The sequence below is a fragment of the Paralichthys olivaceus genome, chromosome 2 (assembly GCF_024713975.1).
Source record: "Paralichthys olivaceus isolate ysfri-2021 chromosome 2, ASM2471397v2, whole genome shotgun sequence".
NCBI lineage: Eukaryota > Metazoa > Chordata > Actinopteri > Pleuronectiformes > Paralichthyidae > Paralichthys > Paralichthys olivaceus.
The window spans coordinates 29,315,335-29,338,372 of record NC_091094.1 but is presented as its reverse complement, the minus strand read 5'-3'; the positions used below and the strand labels follow the sequence as shown (position 1 = coordinate 29,338,372).

The 23,038-nt window shown below is 43.5% G+C and overlaps 1 protein-coding gene across 21 annotated transcripts in view; it reads left to right on the top strand.

Annotated features, from left to right (window-relative positions):
- plekha6 (pleckstrin homology domain containing, family A member 6) overlaps positions 1-23,038 on the top strand; it is a 200,083-nt gene that overhangs the window by 131,459 nt on the left and 45,586 nt on the right. For 17 of the 21 annotated variants that reach the window (XR_011239274.1, XM_069514544.1, XM_069514540.1 and 14 more), the window contains 4 exons: positions 17,307-17,485; positions 20,289-20,843; positions 21,182-21,656; positions 22,711-22,797. Coding sequence is in view for 20 of the 21 variants with exons in the window: in XM_069514544.1 (XP_069370645.1) it covers positions 17,307-17,485; positions 20,289-20,843; positions 21,182-21,656; positions 22,711-22,797 (1,296 nt within the window). In the remaining variant the exon portion in view is untranslated. Of the gene's footprint in view, positions 1-16,110; positions 16,178-16,281; positions 16,510-16,923; positions 16,983-17,306; positions 17,486-20,288; positions 20,844-21,181; positions 21,657-22,710; positions 22,798-23,038 lie in introns of those variants that run through there. The other 4 variants (XM_069514616.1, XM_069514588.1, XM_069514619.1 and 1 more) reach the window with 4 other exon arrangements.

The following is a 23,038-nucleotide window of genomic DNA, read 5'->3' as shown; positions in this document are numbered from 1 at the left end:
CATCAGATATCCCATTTGTATTAATAACGAATAACTGAATTGCAAGAGCTGGTTTGGGTATGACTACAGATTTAGGTGAACAACAGTCTAAGGCAGGGGGTGGTGCTCAATTCATATCTCCTCTAAGAATAAGATTGTTTGTGTCCATATTTGGAAGCTTGGCAAAGAAATCTCTGTGTAGCAAGCTCGTGCCACCGCGGGTTCCTCATCAGTGCTTGGTTAACTTCTTTTATTTTGCTCTCCACACACATATACACATGCATATATCAATAGCGTTTGGCTGTCCTCCTCCAGGTCGCCTCCAGCTTCTCGTGGCGTGTGTGTTTGTATCCCAGCATGCTACTGCTGATAAAAGGGGAGAGAGAGTCATTAGCAAATGCAGTACACCTGTACACAATCAGACTCTCTCCCTGGCACTAATCCCTGAGCCACTTGCCCACTCTCTCCCTCTTGCCACCAACACTGACCACCCCCCACTACCACACTCTGAAAAATGAATTGTTATCCATGTGGCACAAACATTAACCAGAAGGACGGGTGTATTAACCTGCCTACTACAATGATGTTACAGCCTGAAGAGTCTGCTCGACATGAGAAATGGAATGTTCTTAAGAATTGTGCCCCCTCTGGACTTACCAGTCCAACCTCCTCTGATCCAAGAATGATCAAAAGTGAGCAGATGTGTTTCCTGAAGATAAGTTTTTCTAGATGAGATAATACCTATTAACGTTTGACAGTGTGGTTAAAGGATTTAACATCACAACTTTAAAAAGCTTACATTGGACACATTTGGTCCACTTGGTAAATGTGAGTTAGTCATGTTCTTATATAAGAGAGATAAAAGATTAAAGACATGTTTAAATTTGAAAGATGTAAGTTTTCTGTGATGCTTATATAACCCCTCAATAACCACAAAGAACAGAAGAAAGAGAAAGAGATGAGTTATGGTAGATAGGAGTGTTGTGCACAATAAGGAGCAGGTTTGATAATTGGCAGAAATATCAATAATCAGAAATTTGATTATTGGAATAATATATTTATTAATTATCATTAATAAGACGGGGCACCACCCTGGTATCAGGGACCAATAATCAACCTGTAAAAATCCATCTCAATTTGGGAAATTTCAATTAATAATCAATATATGTAATATTAATGATTTAATTGAACAGTGAAGGTTTGAATCCGAGCACTGACTATTATAATCCAGCTGTATTCATAGACACATACACAAAGAATCCAGTTAAAGCTAGTTCCTTACTTAGAAAAATAATTTATTTAACATAGCAATATCAATTCACATCAATAATACTCATTCAACAAACATCCAAAATATACCAAAAACATTACCACACATAAACGACTATACTCATTATAAAAGAAACACACGTGGCACTGTGCATGCGTGTGTGTGGGTGTGTGTGTGTGGATATGTGTGTGAGGAAAGAAAGGGGGGTGAAGTAAAGATGGCGTGCCAGGTCACGTTGGTGACGTCGAATCGCCAAATCCAAAATGGCGGCAGTGCCGCGTGATTCAAAAGAAGTAGGGGTAGAAGAACAAAGGATCAGATGATGAACGGGTTAGTGGAGGAGAAGAGTGAGAGGAAAGAAAACATATAACAAATGATCAGAGTATATCTAATCAACCATATGAGTAATATGCTGTGATTTTACCACACGGTGACCAGGCGGGCGAAGGGAGGTCCGTCCAGCTGGACACTGGTCTTTTAACGAGTAAAATCCCAGTTATTTCAGTAACAAGCAACAGTGCGCAGGCACTGTGTGGAAGTGCGTACTCTACACACGGCGCAACAAACAGTAAATACAACATAATAACGAGGACCGAACGGCCCGACACAGTATATTCAGCACCCACCAACCTGAAATCACTACAACGTTTCCTGGGGTTTGCCAATTTCTACAGGCGGTTTATTCGCAACTACAGCCGACTGGCAGCACCTCTAACAGCCCTCAGCTCCACCTCTCTGACATTTTGTTGGACGCCTGAAGCAGAGGCAGCTTTTCAAAGACTTAAACGCTGCTTCACCTCTGCCCCAGTCCTCATTCACCCAAACCCTGAGCTCCAGTTTGTCGTGGAGGTGGATGCCTCTGACACTGGGGTAGGTGCTGTCTTGTCACAACGTTCACCCTCTGATCAGAAACTTCACCCATGTGCATTCTTTTCTCAGAAGCTCTCATCTGCAGAAAGAAACTACGATCTGGCAGCGTGGAGGTGGACAGGAGGAGTATATGAAGAAGCTTGATGACAGATGAGGTGCAGCTGGTGAGGGTCTGCTCTGACTCCGGTGCACCTGTAAGTGATGAACAAAAACATGGAGGACCACTGAGTGAGTGGTAGCCGGTTAGTGGTTCCCAGAACTAGAGGTAGAGGGCGTAGTAGGAGCAGAGAGAGGGGCAGATGTAACACATAAGCCTCTTGCTTGGCGTGGCTCCGCGTTTCGTCTCTGCATAATCGGCGCGGTCCGTGAAAGCAGGCGGGGGCCGTTATCTCTTTCCAAGATGAGATGAGCTGTTTTCCTCAGTGGTAGTGGTGGGAAACAGCGAAGTCGACAAAAGGAGGGAATTCGGTCTGTTCTCCTCGACGAAGTCTTCTGCAGGTAACTGCACAGCTGACTGTGCATAGCTAGCAGTGGATCCTTGGGTAAAAAAGTCTGTAAACCCGCGAGCGGAAGACGTGTGGCCTAGGTCTTTAAAGGTAAAATAAAAATAAAATAAAATTTACTCAAAGTAAAATTAAGAATAAAAAAAACGTTTGAGGAGTTGCTCCCTTTTAGCAACCATGTCTCACTGAAGTCTTGAAGAGGTCCTGGTGGTAACAATGGCACACAGGAAAAAAGCAAAGGAGTTGCGGAGCCTGGTCCCTTTTATCAGAGGGGTCCCTGAGTGACGTCATGGGCCATTCCTGGGGGGCTCTAGGATGAGAAGCTAGAATTGAAATTCAGCCAGCGGTTTACAACTTCAGGGGGTTCACAAAGGAATGCGACTACACCCTGGCCAGATGCTGAAAACTCTAGCTCAGGCTTCTGGAGTTACATGGAGGCTCTACATTGTTCTCCTTACTTGACTTTAGATCCCAACAGGAGGAGTTTAAAAGTCTTATGGCCTGGGGGATGAAATTGTATCTGAGCCTGGTGGTGCGGGCCTGGACGCTGCAGTACCATTGGCCAGATGGCAGCAGGCAGAACAGTTTATGGTTTGGATGATCCATTTGTTCTTTTTCCTACACTGCTGAGTGTAGCGGTCCCCCATGGATGGCAGCTCCATCCTGGTAATGCATTGAGCAGAGCCTTGCCGTTCAGGGCGGTGCAGCTGCCATACCAGGTGGTGATGCAGCCAGTCAGGATACTCTCAATGGTGCACCTGTAAAAGAATCCTGGGATCCATGTTGAGCCTCTGCAGCCTGCGGAGGAAGAAGAGCCGCTGTCTGGCTGTCTTTGTGATCGAGTCTGTGTGGTGAGTCCAGGTCATGTCATCACTGATGTGAGCCACGAGGAACCTGAAGCTGATGACTCTCTCAACCATAGTCCTGTTGATGCAGAGGGGGGCGTGTTCTACTTGTCTCTTCCTGTAGTCCACAATCAGCTCATTTGTTTTGCTGATGTTGAGATAGAGGTTGTTGTCTTGGCACCAAGATACCAGGGCTCTGACCTCCTCTCTATATGTTTGACGGTTGTGTACAGGGAGTACAGGAGAGGACTGAGCACCCAGCCTGAGTCAGGATGGAGGATGTGGTGCTGCCTATCTGCACAGCCTGGGGTCTGCCCATCAGGAAGTTGTGGCGTTGTTTAGCCCAAGGTCTCTGAGCTTTGTGACGAGCTTCAGGGGCACAATGGTATTAAATGCTGAACTACAGTCAATGAAAAGCAGTCAAATCAAATCAAATTTTATTTGTATAGCCCAAATTCACAAAACACATTTTGCCTCAGAGGGCTTTACAATCTGTACAGGGAGTGACACCCTCTGTCCTTAGACCCTCAGTTTCGAGTGAGGAAAAACTTGCCCACAAAAAAACCCTTCTAACAGGGAAAAGAAGGTGGAAGAAACCTCAGGGAGAGCCACAGAGGAGGGATCCCTCTCCCAGGAAAGACAAACATGCAATGGATGTCACGTGTACAGAACAACGCAACAGAAACATATTGTACAATTACAATGAAAGACAATGATTACAGTAGCAGTGGTTAGCACAGTTATCAAATCAGGTTATCACCTGATTTGTAGGCTTCAGTGCTTTAGGTTTGGCATGAACCATTAATCCAGGGGTTCTGATTTTGGAATGTTCGTACAGTAATCCTTGGTACGTAGTCATTGATTAATTTGCTGATGTAGCAGATGACCGTGTCCGTGTCCGTGTATCTGTTGATGTTGTTGTCCTGAAACACACACCACTCTGTAGTGCTGAAGCTGTCCCCAAGAGCCAAGTCTGATTGGTCGGACCACCAGTAAATGGTCTGAGTCATTGGTCTGTCACGTTTGAGTTTCTGCCTATAGGAAGACAGCAGCAGAACTGAGACATGACCTGATTTGCTGAATGGGGGGCAAGAGAGGGCCTTATATGCATCCCTGAAGGGAGTGTAAATATGGTTGAGTGTGTTCTCACCCATGGAGGACAGCTGATGTGTTGATGGTATGTCAGCAGGACTTTCCTCAGCTTGGCGTTGTTGAACTCACTGGTCACAATAAATGCAGCCTTGCACAATCAATCTGATAAATATGATTCAAACCAGGTTAGGGTGGTTCCTTTAATGCCAATTAAATGGTCTAGTAATAAAATGTGATGAGCTCTTAACCATGACTAGTCTTCATTGAGATTACTTTCCTTTGAAAATTCACACAGCTGATTGGCTACATTGATTTTAGAAAGGGGAGGTTGGATATTGCTCCATAGGCTAAAGCCTCCAGGTCCAGCGTGGGTTTTTTGAGAGGAGTTTGACTACAGCTAGCAAAAAAGATTGTGGTACATATCCTGATGATAACGTTTGATTGTATTCAGTAAACAACTATTAATTAGGAGGATTATTTCTTCAAATAACTTTGTAGGAATGGGATCTAAGATACAAATTTTGGGTTTAGACAAGGAGATAAATTAGGTCAGCTTATCAAGGGTGATCAGAGAGAATCTATCTAAATAATTAGTAGGATTCTCAGCTGTTCCTGAGATTTATCTGCTTAATGATGTATTAGCATCAATTGAGGGCAGGAGATGGTGGATTTTATTTCGAAAAGCTTTATCATTAGAGAAGTGCATACAGACATTGCTATTCAGGCATGGAGTAATACTGGATTCAATGGAGCTGTGACTCTCTGTCAGCCTGGCCCCAGTGCTGAAGAGAAACCTGGGGTTGTTTTTATTGTTTCTATTAATGTGGAGTGATAGGCAGCTCTTGCTTTGTGGAGGGCCTTCTTATATACCTTAAGATAGAATATATTTGTAGTATATGTGATTATTCAACACAGCTGTTGGAGCGCCACTTTTTTTCTAATTTTTGTGAAGCTTGTTTTAATTAATGTGATGGGATCTGGCAGCTTGGAAAGTAGCCCAGACCTGATCACCCTTTTGCCACTGTCCCAACCAGGGCCTTCTGCCTTAGCCATGCCTCTGCCACCTGCAACTCTCTGGCAGCACTCCACTTTCTGCCTGTGCGAACCTCAATGCCAGCTGCTGCTACTTCTCTGCACTGAATGGCTTGTCTAGTCCGTGTCACCACAAACTGTTCTGAGAGGCCACTGTAGGGGAGCTGTAGGGTGTTGGTGGACCCATACAGAGCAGCACTGCTTAAGCTCCTTGGCAATCTGTGGATTCACAGAAAGCTGCTGATCTTCTTCTCCAGAGCTTCCACAGTTGATATGGGGACATCATACAGTAGCAGGAAACCCTGGGAAGAATGGCATGCTGGTAGATCCTTGAAGCGACCAGGTAACCCGGACCTGTCAATTTTGGTAAGCCTGGCTTCACTTCAGGTTTTGTGGATAGCAGCTGTGTCCTTCAGGCTGCAGTCGTAGAGTTTCCCCAAGCTCTTGACTGGCTTTTCTGACAGTGTTGGAATGGTGGTGTCAGAAATTGTAATACGAAACTTGTCTATTTATTCAACACAAGGGACCTTGACTTTGATGGTTTGAAATTCATCCTTGCCCATGAGATGACCTTCCCAAGTCCTTGTAAGATCCACCTGCAGCGAGGGACTGATGATGTTATAACAGTCAGATCGTCCATGTAGGCTCTGATTGATGGCTGCCGCATGCAATTGTCTTTGTCAGGGGTCCTCGGCACTCCACCACTGCTGATTTTACCACCATATTATTGACAAGGGCGAAAAGGTTAACTGAGATGGGGCAGCCAGTTCATTTTTTCCTTCTCAAGCCTGTGCCACGCTGATCTTGAAGATCCAGATGTAACTCTCATCCAGAAATTGTTGTAGTAATCCAGAATGAGGTTATTGATCTTGCTGAGAACATGGTGTCTACAGAGAGTCTCTTAGATAGATAGACAGATTATTCATTCCCAAAGGGAAATTAGGTCGTCATAGCAGTTCGGTATTTGGATACAACAAAAATACAATAGAATAAGATACTGTAGGTAGAAAAAATTAAAATTAAAACGGAATAGGACAAGGGCACATAAAAAGGCACTTAAAAGACACAAGATAAATAGGTAGATAAGGTGCAGTGGCAAGATGATTGTAATAGTACTGATGATATGATGGTAATGTTATTGTTACTAAACAGTATGTAATAATAGTATAGTATATATAGTATATAATATAATACATAATAATAATAACAATAATATATAATAACAAAATTGTATATATATATATATATATATATATATATACACAATACCAGTATAACAACAGTATATAATGAAAATAACATATATATACACACAAGATATGATATCATATAATATATAGTATAGGTATAATATATGCATATAAATACTTGACAATACGCGATATACATATACAATAGATAATATACTATGAATATGAATATGTAAATAGAATGTGCAAAAAGACAAGAAAATTGTATAAAATGATATATAATATCACATAGTTATAACGCATATCATATGAAGTAAATGTTCCAGTATTGGAGCGGAGTCTTGTACAGGGTACACAGTGCGAAGGTAGCAGGTAGCAAAAGGTGACAGGAAGAATTAATGCAGTTCTGTGATGGTGGCTCAGACAGAGGTAGATGAGTTGTAGAATCGTATTGCGGTTGGGAGGAACGATTTCCTGTATCGTTCCTTAGAGCAGCGGGGTTGAATGAGTCTGTTGCTCAAACTGCTCTTTTGCTTGTCCAGTGTTTTGTGGAGGGGGTGAGAGGATTTGTCCATGATTGCCAGGAGTTTTGCCAGCATCCTCTCCTCCACCACCTCCTCCAGGGTGACAAGCTTAGAGCCAACAAGAGACTTAGCTTTTCTGATGAGTTTGTTCAGTCTGTTGGTGTCCTTTGTCTTGATGCCCGCACCCCAGGACATCGCCGCAAAGAAGATAGTGCTCGCCACAACAGACTGATAAAACATCTGCAGAATCTTGTTGCAGACATTAAAGGACCTGAGCCTCCTCAGGAAGTAAAGCCAGCTCAGGCCCTTCTTGCAGATGGCCTCTGTGTAAGTGGACCAGTCCAGTTTATTGTCCAGTGTGACACCCAGTTACTTGTATGCAGACAGGAGAGGGCAGGGGCTTGTTCCTCCTGAAGTCCACCACCATCTCCTTCGTCTTCATCACGTTCAGCTGCAGGTGGTTCTCCCCACACCACTTCACAAAGCTGTCAACCAGGTCCCTGTACTCAGCCTTCCTCCTGCCTTCAACACACCCCACAATGGCTCAGTGCAGTACTTAAAGTCAGCAGTGTATGTGGTGAAGAGTAAGGGGGGCAGAACAGTTCCCTGGGGGGCCTCGATGTTACTGATCAGACAATCAGACACACAGTTCTGTAATCTCACAATCCGTGGTCTGCCCGTCAGATAGTCATCAGCCCAAGTGACGAGGGGAGCACCCACCTGCGTGTTCTCCATCTTGGCCTTCGGCAGTCTGGGCTGGATGGTGTTGAAGGCCCTGGAGAAGTCAAAGAACACGATCCAGACTGAGGTGTTGGGTCTGTCCAGGGAGGAGTAAGCCTTCTGCAGCAGGTAGATGATTGCATCCTCAACCCTAACATGGGGCTAATATGCAAACTTCAGGGGGTCTTGTAATGGGCACACCAGCAGTCTGAGGTGTGCCAGGACCAGTCTCTCCATCACCTTCATGATGTGAGAGGTCAGTACCACTGGCTGCTCGGAGAAGCAGTAGAGGCAGTAGAGGGGCCGCCGGGGATGGGAGGTTGGAGGTGAACCTATTGAAAAACAGGGTTAGCTCGTTGGCACGTCAATCGTTCTCCTCAGCTGCACCCCCACCTCTCCTTTGGAAGCTGGTGATCTCTCTCATCCCACTCCAGACGTCCCTGGTGTTTTTGTACTACAGTTTGTGCTGTACAGTTTTCTTCTGAAGTTGTCCTTGCTTTCCCTGATGCTGCGTTTGAGCTCCCTTTGTACCCGTTTGAGTTCTGCTCTGTCCCCTGATCTAAAGGCCCTCTTCTTGTTGTTGAGAAGGGCCTTCAGGTCACTGGTTACCCACAGTTTGTCGTTTGGGTAGCAGCTGACTTCTTTAGTGGGGATGGTGTTGTCTATGCAGAACCCAATGTATTCAGAGACACAGTCAGTCAGGCCATCAATGTCCTCACCATGTGGCTCATACAGGGCATCCTAGTCTGTCACCTCCAGCGCTCCACGCAGTGTTTCCATGGCCTCAGGAGACCATTTCCTCACTGTCCTCACTGTGACTGGGTGCTACTGAACCACAGGCTTGTATGATGGTGAGAGCAGAACTAGGTTATGGTCTGACCTGCCCAGTGGTGGCAGGGCAGTGGAGCTGTACGCATCCTTAACATTTGCGTACAGCAGGTCCAAAGTCTTATTTTCACGGGTGGCACATTTGACAAACTGGAAGAAGGTTGGGAGTGTGGATGAAAGAGAAACATGGCTGAAGTCACCTGTGATGATAATGATGACCCAGGGTGTTGACTTTGTAATCCAGCAGTCAGTGTGGATGATGTAACACGCTGCTTCTGCGTTTCCAGATGGAGGAATATAAACATTGATGGCGAAGACACCGGTAAACTCCCTCAGCAAATAATATGGATGAAGTCTGATGGCAATGAGCTCGATGTCCGGGTTGTCCACGCTCATTAACAGTGATGTGCCCGGGGTGACACCACCTGTTGTTCACGAGCACGGCAATGCCCCCTCCTTTCTTCTTGCCGGTCGCAGTGGTGACGTTGGAGTCTGGTATCTGCTCGTGCAGCCACGTTTCCGTGAAACACATTATACTAGACTCCCTGTACTACCTATTTGTCCTGGCAAGCGCTTCCAGTCTGTCCACTTTATTTGCCAGTGACGTTTCCAGTGATGACTGCAGGGATGAAAGGCTTAAACTTCCTCTTCTCCATTCTCCTCTTTAGCTCCTCCGGTATGGTGGGTCTCTTTCCGACCAAGAGGGTGGTGTGCTTCAGGGCCATCAGCTGGTCGTGGGTGTAAACAATGCAGACGAGTGTTACCGGCATGGCTCCCAGTGATCCAAGAGACCCAAGTGCTTTTAAAAGTAATAAAAAGTGTCCAATTTGTTTCAAAAGCATCTCGCCGTTGTGTGTTGTGGAGATGCACAGGAAAGTGCAAAAATAAAGATAAAAAATATAAAATACGTAATAAAAACACAAAAAAACGTAAAAGTAATACTCGGAGTTGCTACAACAGGCACCCGTTAGTAGGGCGCCATCTTGAAGTATCTTCAACCAGCTTGTGTGATATGGATCCGTAGGCATGAGCGAGGGCCAACCACAGGACTGCCAGGTCACCCTTGCCTGCCTTTGCTTCTCTCAGAAGCTGTGTGATAGCCCCTGTGTGCCTCAAGCAGCCAGAGTTCCCACCTTTCTGTGATGTGTTGATGATACAATAGTTCTGTAAAAGGAACTTTGACGACCGCCGGGACAAGATGCTGAAAAATATCTTGCCTTTTGTACTGAGCAGTGATATAGTCCTGAACTGGTTGAGGTCTTTGGAGTCCTCTTCCTTGGGGATCCAAACCCCTTCAGCCCATCTTCACTGGTTGGTGACCCCTCTTCTTTGCCAGATCACTCTTAGGATCTTCCACAGTTGCTGGATGAGTCTTGGGCAGCGTTTGTACACTCTGTAAGGTACCCCACTGGGCCCAGGGGCAGAGGCTGATCCTGCTGCCTTTGCAACTTCCTGGACCTTTAGCCAGCTTTGTTCCTTACAGTCAAACTGAGTTGTTGGGGGAGCTGGGCTTATCAGGGATTTCTTGTGGTCAAGTTCCTGCTCTCTTGCTAGGTCACACAAGGTGTTGTGAAGAGTGTTAATGTCATCAGCAATTGAGGGGGCCGCTTATCACCGAGCAGTTTCCTGGTGAAGCCAAAGGGGTTGGCAATGAAGGATGCATGCTTCTTGGCTCTTTTCTTCACTGGTCCTGTGCATTGCACCTGTTTCTCCTTGTAAGATACATCTCTAGGATGCGCTAGGCACAGCTGGGCACTGTATGAGACGGCTGCCCCTCCAGTAGCTCTTCAGTTTTTAGCTCTTTTTAACCTCTTTTTTCCGTTTTTCTGCTCTTTTTAGGAAGACGTGTGTCTGATACATTTTTATACATATTCCATGGATATTTTTAACTTTTAAATGCAACCAGGAGCCAATTATCTCAATTATTCAAGAGAGGAGGTGCTGCCTCTGAGAACAAAGGGAATAGCTGGGATACAACACCCCATCCCGGCTGAGCTGAGGGGGCGACCCAGGGGTTGCCAGGGCTAAGCTAAAGGCTAGGCTAGTGGACAACCAGAAACACTACAAAACCATCGATTCCATCCGTAATCATGGGGAATGTGAACTCACTGCCAAACAAGATCGACAAGCTGTCCATGCTGAACAACCAGCGGATTTACCGTGAGAGCAGCTTGTTCATCTTTACGGGGACATGGCTAACCAACCTCGTACCAGATGTGGACCTGGTGGGATTCACTGCTGTGAGAGCTGACAGAGACACTATAGCATGCGGGAAAAGCAAAGGTGGGTGGCTCATCATGTACGTGAACGACCGCTGGTGTAACCCAGGATATATCTCCGTAAAGACGGCCCCGTGTTGTCCGGACCTCAAGCTGCTAGCTGTTAGCCTGCGGCCATACTATCTGCCGAGGGAGTTTGGTCACGTGATCACCATCTGTGTTTACATCCCTCCGAGAGCGGACGCAGCCAATGCATTTGAGGAGATTCATTTCGTCACAACAAGGCTGCAGACAGAGCACCCTGAGGCATTTGTAATCATTTCTGGGGACTTTAATCATGTGACTTTGGACTCTACTTTGGCTGATTTTGACCTGGTTTTGGACTGTCCAACAAGAAAGGACAGGACAATTGACTTGCTAATGTGAGGTATGCATACAGAGTTACACCCCTCCCCCCACTAGGGAAGTCTGACCACAACCTGGTCCACCTACAGCCACAGTACACCCCCCTTGTCCAAAGACAGCTGATAACAACTCACTCGATCAGGAGGTGGTCCACTGAAATCAAAAGTACCCTGAGAGACTTCTACAACACCAGGGTCTGGGATGTGCTGGTCAACCCGCACGGTGAGGACATAGAGGTGTTGACACACTGTCTGATGGATTACTTCAACTTCTGTGCAGACGTGGTCACAGGCCACAACACAAAGACCAGATTTGTACAATGGAGAAGGCGAACGAACTTAACGACTTCTTCAACCCCCCCAACCTCACCCTCACTGCAGCCATCTCTCCTTCTTCCCTTAATACATCTCCCTTCAGCCACCACACCAGACACCACAGACTCCACCTCAACACAATCTCCTCCATTCATCACTACGGACCAGATCAGAGGACAGCTGAGGAAGCTTCACCCAAGTAAAGCAGCAGGCCTGGACAAGGTGTGTCCCAGACTACTGAAGACCTGCACTGCTGAACTAGGAGAACCACTGCACCACATCTTCAACCTAAGCCTGCAGCTAGGGAGAGTACCCTCACTCCTAGGCCTCCTCTGACCCCAGATGCAACACACCCAGGACTGTCTGCAGTTTGCATACCGGACAGGTGTTGGTGTGGAGGATGCCATCCTCTACCTGCTACAACGAGCCCACTCACATCTGGATAAGGGAAGCAGCACAGTGAGCATTCTCTTCCTGGATTTTTCAAATGCCTTTAACACCATCCAGCCCCCTATGCTTCAGGACAAACTGAACAGCATGCGAGTGGACCCCTGCCTGGTCGCCTGGATCTCCAGCTACCTCACCGACAGGCTGCAGTACGTCAGGCTGAAGGACACTACGTCTGACACTGTGATCAGCAGCACTGGAGTGCCCCAGGGCACAGTGCTGGCTCATCTTCTTTTCACCCTGTATACCTCAGACTTCTGCTACAACTCTGAGCTGTGTCACATACAGAAGTTCACAGATGACACAGCCATTGTTGGTTGCATCAGGGACAGGAGGAGTATAGGAGCCTGGTGAGGGATTTTGATGTCTGGTGCCACACTAACCATCTACAGCCCAACACCTCAAAAACAAAGGAGCTGGTCATTGACTTTAGGAGGTCCGGACCAAGACCGCAACAAGTTATTTTTATAAATCTTTTTATTGGGTTTTTTCACTTACATATACAAGCAGTTCACATGTACAGTGTGTGCAAAATAAGCTGTTGAACAGTGGTTGTTGGCTGCTTTACCTAATGCTCTATCGAACTGGAACTAAGCCTGAACGGCTTCTGCGAACCCTATTAACCCTTATACCTTCCCATCCACTGTTAGGCTGACGCACAAAAATATAAATGAATACATCAAAACTAAAAAAAAATTGAAAAAAATAAAACAAAAAAAACAATAAAATAAAAAAAATAATAATAAAAAAGTAAATTAGATAAATAAATAAGCAAGTAAGTAGGTAAGTAGGTAAGTAGGTAAGTAAAGTAAATAAATAATTAAAATTGAATAAATAAGTAAATAAGGGGAGGAGGAGGAGGGGGAGGAGGAGGTGGAGGGGAGGGGCATCTAATCACTTTCTGGGTGAATAGTAACTCTGTTTAAGTACTCTAAAAAGGGTTGCCATGTTTTGATGAAGGCGTTATCAGATCCCGCCAGTGAGAATCTAATCTTCTCAAGTTTGATATGAGTTAGGACCACCTTAAGCCAGCTGTGTGAGGGTGGGAGAACATGTTTCCACTTAAATAAGATAAGGCGTCTAGCCAATAGGGTTGTAAAGGCCAATACCTGACGTTTTGACGCTGGGAGATTGGGTGACATAAGTGGGGGCAAGCCAAACAAGGCCGTGCAAGGTTCAGGATTGAGATCCATATTAAACACTGTTGCAAGTGTATCAAAAATTTGGCGCCAAAAGCCAGTGAGGTTTGAACAGGACCAAAACGTGTGTGTGGTTAGCAGGAGACTGTTTACATCTATTACAACTGTCACTGGTGCCTGTATAAATCTTTGCCAGCCGGGCGTTTGTGTAGTGTACTCTGAAAAAACATTGTAATAGGCCCATGAGGGGCCTGTGTTGGTTCCTCTATCAAGCCAATGACTAATTTTGTTAATATTGCACGCCCAGTAGTATTGGATAGGGTTGGGCAGTGCAAGACCGCCCTGCTTTTTGGGGAATTGTAAAAAAAAAATTCTAATACGAGGCAGCTTTTTCAACCACAGAAACGATGAGAGTGTTTGGTCTAGTTGCTGAAAGAAAGACCGCCTGACAAAAATCGGAATATGTTGGAACAAATAGAGAAATTTAGGTAGAATCACCATCTTAACCAGGTTAATTCTGCCAGTTAGGGAGAGAAGGAGGGAGGACCATCGGGTCAGATCTAGCTTAGACTTATCAATGAGGGGGCGAAAATTTTTATCAAAAAGGTCCTTGATAGAAGCGGTTACAAAAATGCAAAGATATCAAAACCCCTCTGAAACAACTCTAAATGGGAAAGAGGAAGATGGTATCCTCCTAGACAATTCATTGATGGGAAGTAGTTCATTTTTGCTAAAATTTAATTTGTAACCGGAGTATCTGCCGAATTGGGTCAAATTTTGGAGATAACAGGGATGGTCGAGGTTGGGTTTGATACATATAATAGCAAGACATCAGCGTAAAGGGACAGCTTGTGGGTGACTCCATTCCTGGTGATGCCCTCAACTCCCCCCTCCCCCCGAAGCCAGATGGCTAATTGTTCGATAGCTAGAGTAAATAGGAGGGGGGAGAGGGGGCACCCTTGCCTGGTGCCCCGACAGAGGGCGAAAGAAGGCGACCTCAATCCATTTGTGAGGATGTGGGCAGTGGGAGAATCATAAAGCAGTCTAATCCATGCAATAAAATCAGAACTGAAACCAAATTTAGATAGGAGGTAGTACAGATACTACCACTAAACCCTGTCAAATGCTTTTTCAGCGTCTAGGGAAATGACCACCACAGGTGTTTCAGGGTTGGGGTAGCCGATAATGTTGAGAAGTCTCCTGGTATTGGACGAGGAGTTCCTTCCAGCCATGAACCCAGCCTGTTTTGAGGAGATTAGGGTAGGTAGGGCTTCCTGCAGACGAGTGGCTAGGACTTTGGCGAGAATCTTTTGGTCCACATTTAAAAGTGAGATGGGCCTATAATTGCTTCATTCAAGGGGGTCCTTGTCCTTTTTTAATAAAAGAGAGATATTGGCTTCTGATAAGGTTGGGGGCAATCTGCCGCTATTAAAGGATTCGCTGTAGACATTAACCAAATGTGGGGTTATTAGGTTTGAATATGCTTTATAAAATTCTACTACAAATCCATCTGGGCCAGGAGACTTGCCATTCTGTAGCTGTCTAATCGCCTCATGTACTTCTGCCAATGCGATCGGAGGGCCCAATTTATCAGCCAGAATGCTCTCAACTTTAGGATATGAGAGCATCTCCAGGGGATTATGGTTTTTCCAGATTTCTGGTGAGTACTCTGAGGTGTACAGGTTAGAGTAGAAAGTCAAAAACCTATCATTTATCGATTTGGGGTCGGTGATGACCAATCCCGATGGTGATTTTATCCTGGGGATCAGTCTGGAGAGAGCTGAGGTTCTAACTTGATGGGCAAGGAGTTTACCCACCTTGTCTCCCATTTCAAAATAACGTTGCTTTGTTTTTAATAATTTAGTTTCAACCTTGGAAGTTGACAGAAGGTCAAATTCAGCCTGAAGTTTAAAATGTTGGTCATAAAGAGAGGGGGTAGGGGCAGCGGCATATTGCGTATCGATACTGACCAGTTGATCCGAGAGCCAAACCATCTTCTCTGTGTCTGCTTTTTTCTGCCGAGAGGCAAACAAGATCTCCTGGCCCCTCAGATACGCTTTACACGCCTCCCAAAGAGTGCTTCTTGAGATGTCTGGGGTGTTGTTCGCGTGAAAGAAAAAAGCTATTTCCTCCTGAAAGAATTTTTTAAAATGTGAGTTATTCAATAAAAAGTGGGAAAGTCTCCACTGTGGGTGTGGAGGACTATGGTTCGGAAAGTGTATGATGACAGATGTAGGAGCATGGTCTGAAATCACTATACTGTGATACTTGCTGGAGTTGACCCAATGTAATAACCTGTTATCTACGCAAAAAAAATCGATTCTAGAATATGTATGATGGACATTGGAGAAAAAAGAAAAGGCTTTGCTGGATGGATTAAGAGATCTCTAAGGATCACATAGGCCGAGCTGGTTTAAAAAAGATTTCAAAGTAGTAGCGGAATTGGACAAAGTAAGGAGCGTAGCGGAGGACTTATCTAGAACAGGGTCTTGAATAAGGTAATAATATATATAATCGGGTAATGACTGTCCATGTCTGGGAGGGAAGGAAAAAGATGGGTAGTAAATTTGTCATCATCCCACACAGGGGCATAGACACTCACCAGGATAACCGGGATGTCAAACAGCTTGCCTTACACAGCCACAAAACGGCCATTGGGATCTTCAATAGATTTTGTCGGCTCAAATGCTATATTTTTACTTATAATGATGGCCGCCCCTCTTGCCCTTGCAGAAAACCTGGAATGAAATACATGACTCATCCAAGGTCTTTTAATACGTGAAATCTCAGAAGTCTTAAGGTGAGTTTCTTGAAGGAAATAAATATCCCCTTTGAGCTGTCTCAAATGCGAAATCACTTTGCCCCTCTTGACTGTTCCATTGACTCCCCTAATGTCGCAACCAGTTCTGATTGAGGGAGTTGAGGTGGAAGCTGTAGATTCCTACAAGTACCTCGGGCTGTGGCTGGAAAGTTAACTGGACTGGACAACTCACACTAACATCTGTACAGGAGGGGACAGAGCAGGCTTTTACCATTTGAAGGAAACTCCTGTGGACACCAGTGTCCTTTTCTACACTGTGGCCTCCAAGAAGGACATATCCAAGCTGGACAGGGCCGGCTCTGTGGTAAATGGTAGCGCTTTTCTAGTCTTGAAGACCAAACCTTTGAAACAAAAACCCTTGACCTTTTCTGTCGCCACTGTTTTCTCTCCCTCCCACCTTCGAGGTCCATGAGACCTGATGGCCTTCTAACTCCTGTTATTTTCACATTTATTTACATTCATTATATCAGTAACAATAGAAATCTGAAGAAGAAGCATGAGCAGCCAGACAAGTTAGTGACAAAGGCCAGACACAACCAGAGAGAAATAGGTAATCATAATAAACATTAAACAAAACTGAAGTCAAGCCATTTTATTAATATTCCAGTATCATAAACCATACATTATGCTCAACACCCTCCATTCTCAGACCTGTCTTCAAAACCCACTTCTAGCTGAACTTTGACCTACTTCCTTTGCTTTACAGTAGCTGTTTTCTGCAACAGTTTCAGGTTCATCTGAAATGAAACAAGTGCAGGTCTTATGAAGTTGCCAGGCCTGTTTGGTGAGATTACTACTTATAGTTATACAAAAAACGGCCTGAAATGTGAAAATAAATCCTTTTGCATGTTTGTTAGTGGAAAGTCTTCATATATACAATATAATATGTCTTTATTACATGAGGACATGAAGTTGTGGATAATTAACATAATTTGTAAGTCAAGTATGATGTTAACACTGACTGGTTATCTGGTGCAGTGTTTACATCATACTGCTAATGTAAATTAATGTGTTTGAGGATTACTATAGGAAGATGGAAAGATAAAGAAATATCAAAACATCTTTGATATTCATGTTCTGCCGCTCTGTGATTTGTCTCCCTCTGCAGGTGTGGTTGAAGGAAGAGTGTGACAAGGAGGAGCTGAAGAATTCCATTGTGTTTTGCATGCAGGCAGAGCATGCTGGGACCAAGACATACTACTTCAGTGCAGACAGTCATGAGGAGCAGGAGGAATGGATCACAGCAATGAGTGAGGCTACAGAAGTCATCGTTCAGCCAACGCAGAGGTGCTTTTCAAATACATACACCAAGCCATATGTGACATACCCTTAGACAATCATATCCAACTTCCCAATATCTGTTAAAACATACCACCCACTTTAAGTTTTTTTTGGTATTTCATATTGTCTTCCACTCAAACACTTTTACATGCAACTGTTTATTCCCACTTATCAACTTGAACACTTGCCAAATTCAAAGAGAGACAAATGTTTTTTCCTGGTCTTCATCTCTTGCCTATTTCATACTAATAAATAGAATTAGGAATTGTTACTATCCAGCAAAACTGGAATTTGGAAATCCATAACTTTCATTTCTTTATCTTTCCATCTTCCTATAGTAATCCTCAAACACATTAATTATTTATTCTGCTTCATGAAACTATTGGTGGGTTTTGGGGTTTCTTATCTTGTTAATTTTATTAATAGATGGTTGTTTGCGTAATTTTCTTGCGAGTAATTTAATAGCCTTCGGACCCGATTCATAGTAAATGGTTGTATTTAGGTAGCGCTTTTCTAGTCTTGAAGACCACTCAAAGCGCTTTACACTACAGTTTGCCATTCACCCATTCACACACACATTCAGTACATCTAGAGTAGCACTTTTATTGTTGTTATGGGGCAATTCGGGGTTCAGCATTTTGCCCAAGGACACTTTGGCATGCAGATGGGAAGACTGGGAATCGAGCTTCCGACCTTCTGGTTGGAGGACGACCGCTATACCCCTATCTTTCTTTTTTATCTCATCTCTAAGAATATTGTCTATATCCTCCCTTACTATTTGTTGTAGAACATCAGGTTCTTGAGATTTTTTAATGTCATCCCTCTAGTTCCTTTAGGATTCCCACTTGTTAGATTTTTTTCCCTTCTGCTGTGTTGAGGATATGGCAATCAATTTCCCACACAGAACAGCTTTTAAGGCAATATGGCAGGATCTACCTCCCCTCTATATATTTTTAATCTCTGCCCTTATATGATCTACTACTGTCTTATTGTTGAAAATACCAATATTCAACCTCCATAAAGTATTTTGCTGTCTTTTGTTTAAGTAAATTGTCACAGATATGGGGCTATGGTCTGAGATACTCACCACTCCAATCTTTCGATAGCGTTAATAAAGAAGTACTGAATTCTGGAGTAGACAGAGAGAGCTCCCGAGTCATGTGCCTTATCTCTTTCCAGCAGATGTTGTATTTATAAACCTTGATAAGTGTATTTTGTCTTTAGGACACTTGTAGTTTCTATGCCATGGTGCAGTAACACATGAAAATCACCTCCAAATATCAAAATGCCTTCAGTTTCCAAAGCTATGAGATTGAATAGGTGTTCAAACAACATTTCCTACTTTCTGGACGGGGGCATAGACATGTACTAGTGTTACCCTCTGATTTACACCCATCTTTATCTGTTATTTCTATAGAGCTTTCGAATTGTACAGAGTTTGGTATGACTACTGCTACTCCAATCTTATTGTTAGGTTAGTTGAAGCTGTAAAATGTTTTCCTGTAACCTAGATGTGTGAGTTTCTCATGTATTTTTTGATTAAATTTTGTTTCCTGTAAAAACAATATTCAAACCTTTTCCTTTTTTAGCTTAGAAAGCACCTTGTTTCTCTTAATAAATTGACTGTAAATTCCAAAAAGTTAACAACCATGACCAGCTTTTGGGTCAGAGCTCTGTAGGCTCATTGGATTTGTTGCAGGTTGAGGTCTGGTGGCAGTGAGAGTTCCATTGTGAGCAGCTGCTGGACATAAGTCGAGGCAGAGTCCACTTCTTTGTCTTCGGTTATCTCATAGATCTGTATATTATTCCTTCTACTCTACTTCTAGAGATTTCTGTTGCTTAAGAGATTTACACAGCACATCCTTCACCTCTACATTCCACGTTTCCATTTCCATAATACGACCCTCTGCAACTTTGGTCCCTTGTGTCTGTAAAGTGTTGGTATTAGCAGAGAGCTGCTGGTATATTTCTTGTTTTAATTTGTTGATTTCAGACTTAACGTCTTTTGCAACTTGTTCTTTGAGTGTAGTCAAGTCTTTTTTCATTTTGGTTTTGAGGTCCCTGTATCTCTTGGCTAATTGCATCCAGCCCTGAGCACATTGTTGTGGTTTGCTGGTTAGCGTTAACAATTTGCTCTTGGTCGTCGACAGCCCGTTCCATTATGTACAATTTATGTCCTTTGTTCTTGTCACGCTTTTTCTTACTGCTAGTTTCCAACCCCCACTCATTGAGTTTGACTATTAGGTGTGTTTTCTTGAGCCATAAACAGCCTACACAGAAAATTCAAGATACCCATAAACAAACTTGTGTCCCTAGGTGAATTGGACAGTAAGCAGGATGTATATGAGTATGACCTGAGGTCAGTCAGTTTCAGTGGTGCAGTGGTCTGGGCTCAGTTCCTTGCCCAAGGACACTTTGGACTGTGGAGATTATTGGTGATCAAACCATCAACTTTCTGTTTTGTGGATGATCTGCTACACTTCCTGATGATGATTATAAAGAAAAACGGTCACGCAACTGTCTAATTATTATTATTTTTTGTCTCACCAGAGACTTTTTTACCTTCATAACTACAGTCACGTCATGAATAGACAAAAGATTAAAACAATATTAATAATAACATATTTCTAGACAACCAATTTAATGGATTATTTCATGTGTCAAGCACTGGCTCAGTGACTTGGCCAGGTGATGAGGTTTTGTGGGTTTTGAAGTCTCTTTTTGTTAATATAGCAGAATCGGTTTGTTTTTGAAACACTTCAAACTGCCTGTGTATGCTAATGTTTTTTTTTGTCTTCAAATTTCTCAGAACAAACTACACAGACACCACAGGGGATCTCAACAAAACTATGGTGACACCTGACCCTCAGAAGCATCCACACCCAAAAACACACAATGAAACTGAGACCAACCTGCCCACCCATTCTAAGATTAATGAGGCGAACAGCCGTCAAAAACCATTTCTTTCTACTCACCACCTCTCAGATCAACAGGGAAAAGGGATTAACAGAGGAGAAGTTGGAGAAGGTGAAGATAATGGAAGAGGACCTGGCACTGATCATGCACCTCACCATCATCATCCAAATGGTTGGGGAAGCTATGGCCCAGCCAATATTATGTCCCAGATAAGCAATGACAAACACCCTCTGTCCAGGAGGAACAGCGGACATTGTGCCTCTCATGGACATTCAGAGGGTGTTGTTGGTCCATTACAGGACCCCAGGGAACAACAAGAGAAGGTTGTGTTGAGGAGAGGCTTTGTGCCCAGGACATCTCTAGAGAGGGTGGCCCAGAGGAAAAGCTCCATGGCTCAGCTGCAGCAGTGGGTCAACCAGCGCCGGGGCATGGTTTCCCAGGATGACAGGTAGATCAATAGAGAAGAGGGGAAACATAAAACATGTATCTCTTTTCCAGTGCACATTGGAATAGTATTAAAACACTGATGCTGCTGAAGTTCTGTATGCCATTATTCTTAACTGGCAGTTCAGTAGCTGTTCGGAGGTGTCCCCCCCACATCATTCATTATCTTTCAATTTTTTTGATAGCATGCAGTTAGATCAAAACAAAATATTTATTTTATTCTGTATTTCAGCATTCCCTTATTAAACAAAATTAAGTGGTCAGACTATAGGTCAATGAAATTCTGTATTTTTTACTTGAGATGACTTATGAAGTGGTCTAAATGTCATCCTGTTATTTCAGCCCATCTCAATACTACCCAGTTAATCGGGTGGTCTCTGCTGACTACTGTGGTTATCCTGGTGGTCCCCAGTATGTGGAGGATTTCCCTATGTACCCATCAGGTGTCAGACCAGACAGCATCTGCTCCGTCTCTGCTGTGGAGGGATATGACAGAGGCTGGACCTCGGAGAAGCGTCACTCTCTGAGGGATGGACCTCATCAGCTGTATGCGCACCTAATGCCCAGGGACCCATGGGGGGCACAGTGCTATGGGGGAATGGAAACATCCATGAGGCGACTGTCCATCCAGCCACGCTCAAGGTCTGTGCCTCGGTCATCGTCTTCCTCATCAGGGGGGCCCTACTCACCGGTGCCACCACACTTTGCCTCACCAGCTCGATCATTATCGGCCCGATTTCCAGGGAAGATGAGGGATGATGTGATCTATGCTGATCCATCAATTTACAGCCTGAGGAGATCTCTCGGCTCACCAAAGGTGAGCGAGTGTGGCTTTATTTGTACAAAGAGGGTTATGAGAGTTGTGAGAGAGTACTTTATTTCCTGCTTTATTAATAAAAGTGAAAATTATCATAGATTGTAATGCCATCAGTGTACCTCCAAAGCAAAATATAGTTTTATTCTTATTTTATCCTCTAATATTATTAAATACTATATTATTTATAGAACAAAGAGGGTTATGGAGGGTTTGTAGAAATTAAAGATATCTGTACCATCAGTATGATGTTTCATTGTGTTACAACAGACCACAACTTACTTATGTTGTTATTTGTGCTAAAATCGTACTTATTGATAGAGCCAAACATGTGTCCCATGTTGTTCCCATTCACTGAATGAATGGAATTCCAGGAAAATAAAATAGGCTAAAATAATGAAAGCTCAAAATATCAAATTTTTGAATACCCAAGCCATTTCCAATAATTAAAGGTTTGAAAAGAGTGTAAATTACCTTTATCCTTACTGAAGATTTTCAAATGGTCAACAGCAATGAAAGAAAGAATGTGATCTTGATGTTTTACTTTCATGTGTCGTAACTAGGGGTGTGCTGAGCCAATCTTTCACTCCTTGAGAAAGTGAGATAGGCTTGGTAGAAACAGTTGTTTATGGCTCACAGTGATCTGTCTCTATAATGCATATCCCCCTGGAGTTATGACAAAAGGTTGCAAATTAAGGTTGCACATTTTATTACTTTAATACTATTGTTATGAATAATATCTTTAATCACTCTAACCATCTTCAATAACTTAGACCATTATCTTACTGCACAAACCTAGTAGGCATTATTATTTTGTTGCATTCTGAGTGTAATACATTTGCTAAAAATTAGATCAAATACAAAGAAACCAAGTCAAAGGTTAAATTGACTGACTTTCAAACTTTGACAATATCAGTATTGTGAATAATGCTGGTGATTTAAACTATTATGATTGTCTCATTTGAAACCACACTCACCTTACTCTCCTTTACAATGTTAAATATCATCTCCATTGTTCCCTTCCATCTTTTCTTATTACTTTTCCTCTTTCCTTCAGTATGACTACTCTGGCGACAGGAGGTCCTTAAACCAAGGATTATACCACCATAACTACCCTGTATCCCCTTCCATCCAGAATAAAATGGTATGTGCCACTAATGTACACATATGTATCGACTAGATAACATAAGAAGTCACACATTGGCACAATCTACAATAGCTATAGCACTTACAATTGGACCTGTGGTAGGGACATGCTCATACATTTTGGGGGGCAGGGGCTCAAGTGCGAAAGGGACATTTTTTATAATTATTTATTAAAAGTTAAAACTAAAAGTTCGATATTATAGCACATCTCTGACTTCTGACTGACTGCACCAGGGAGT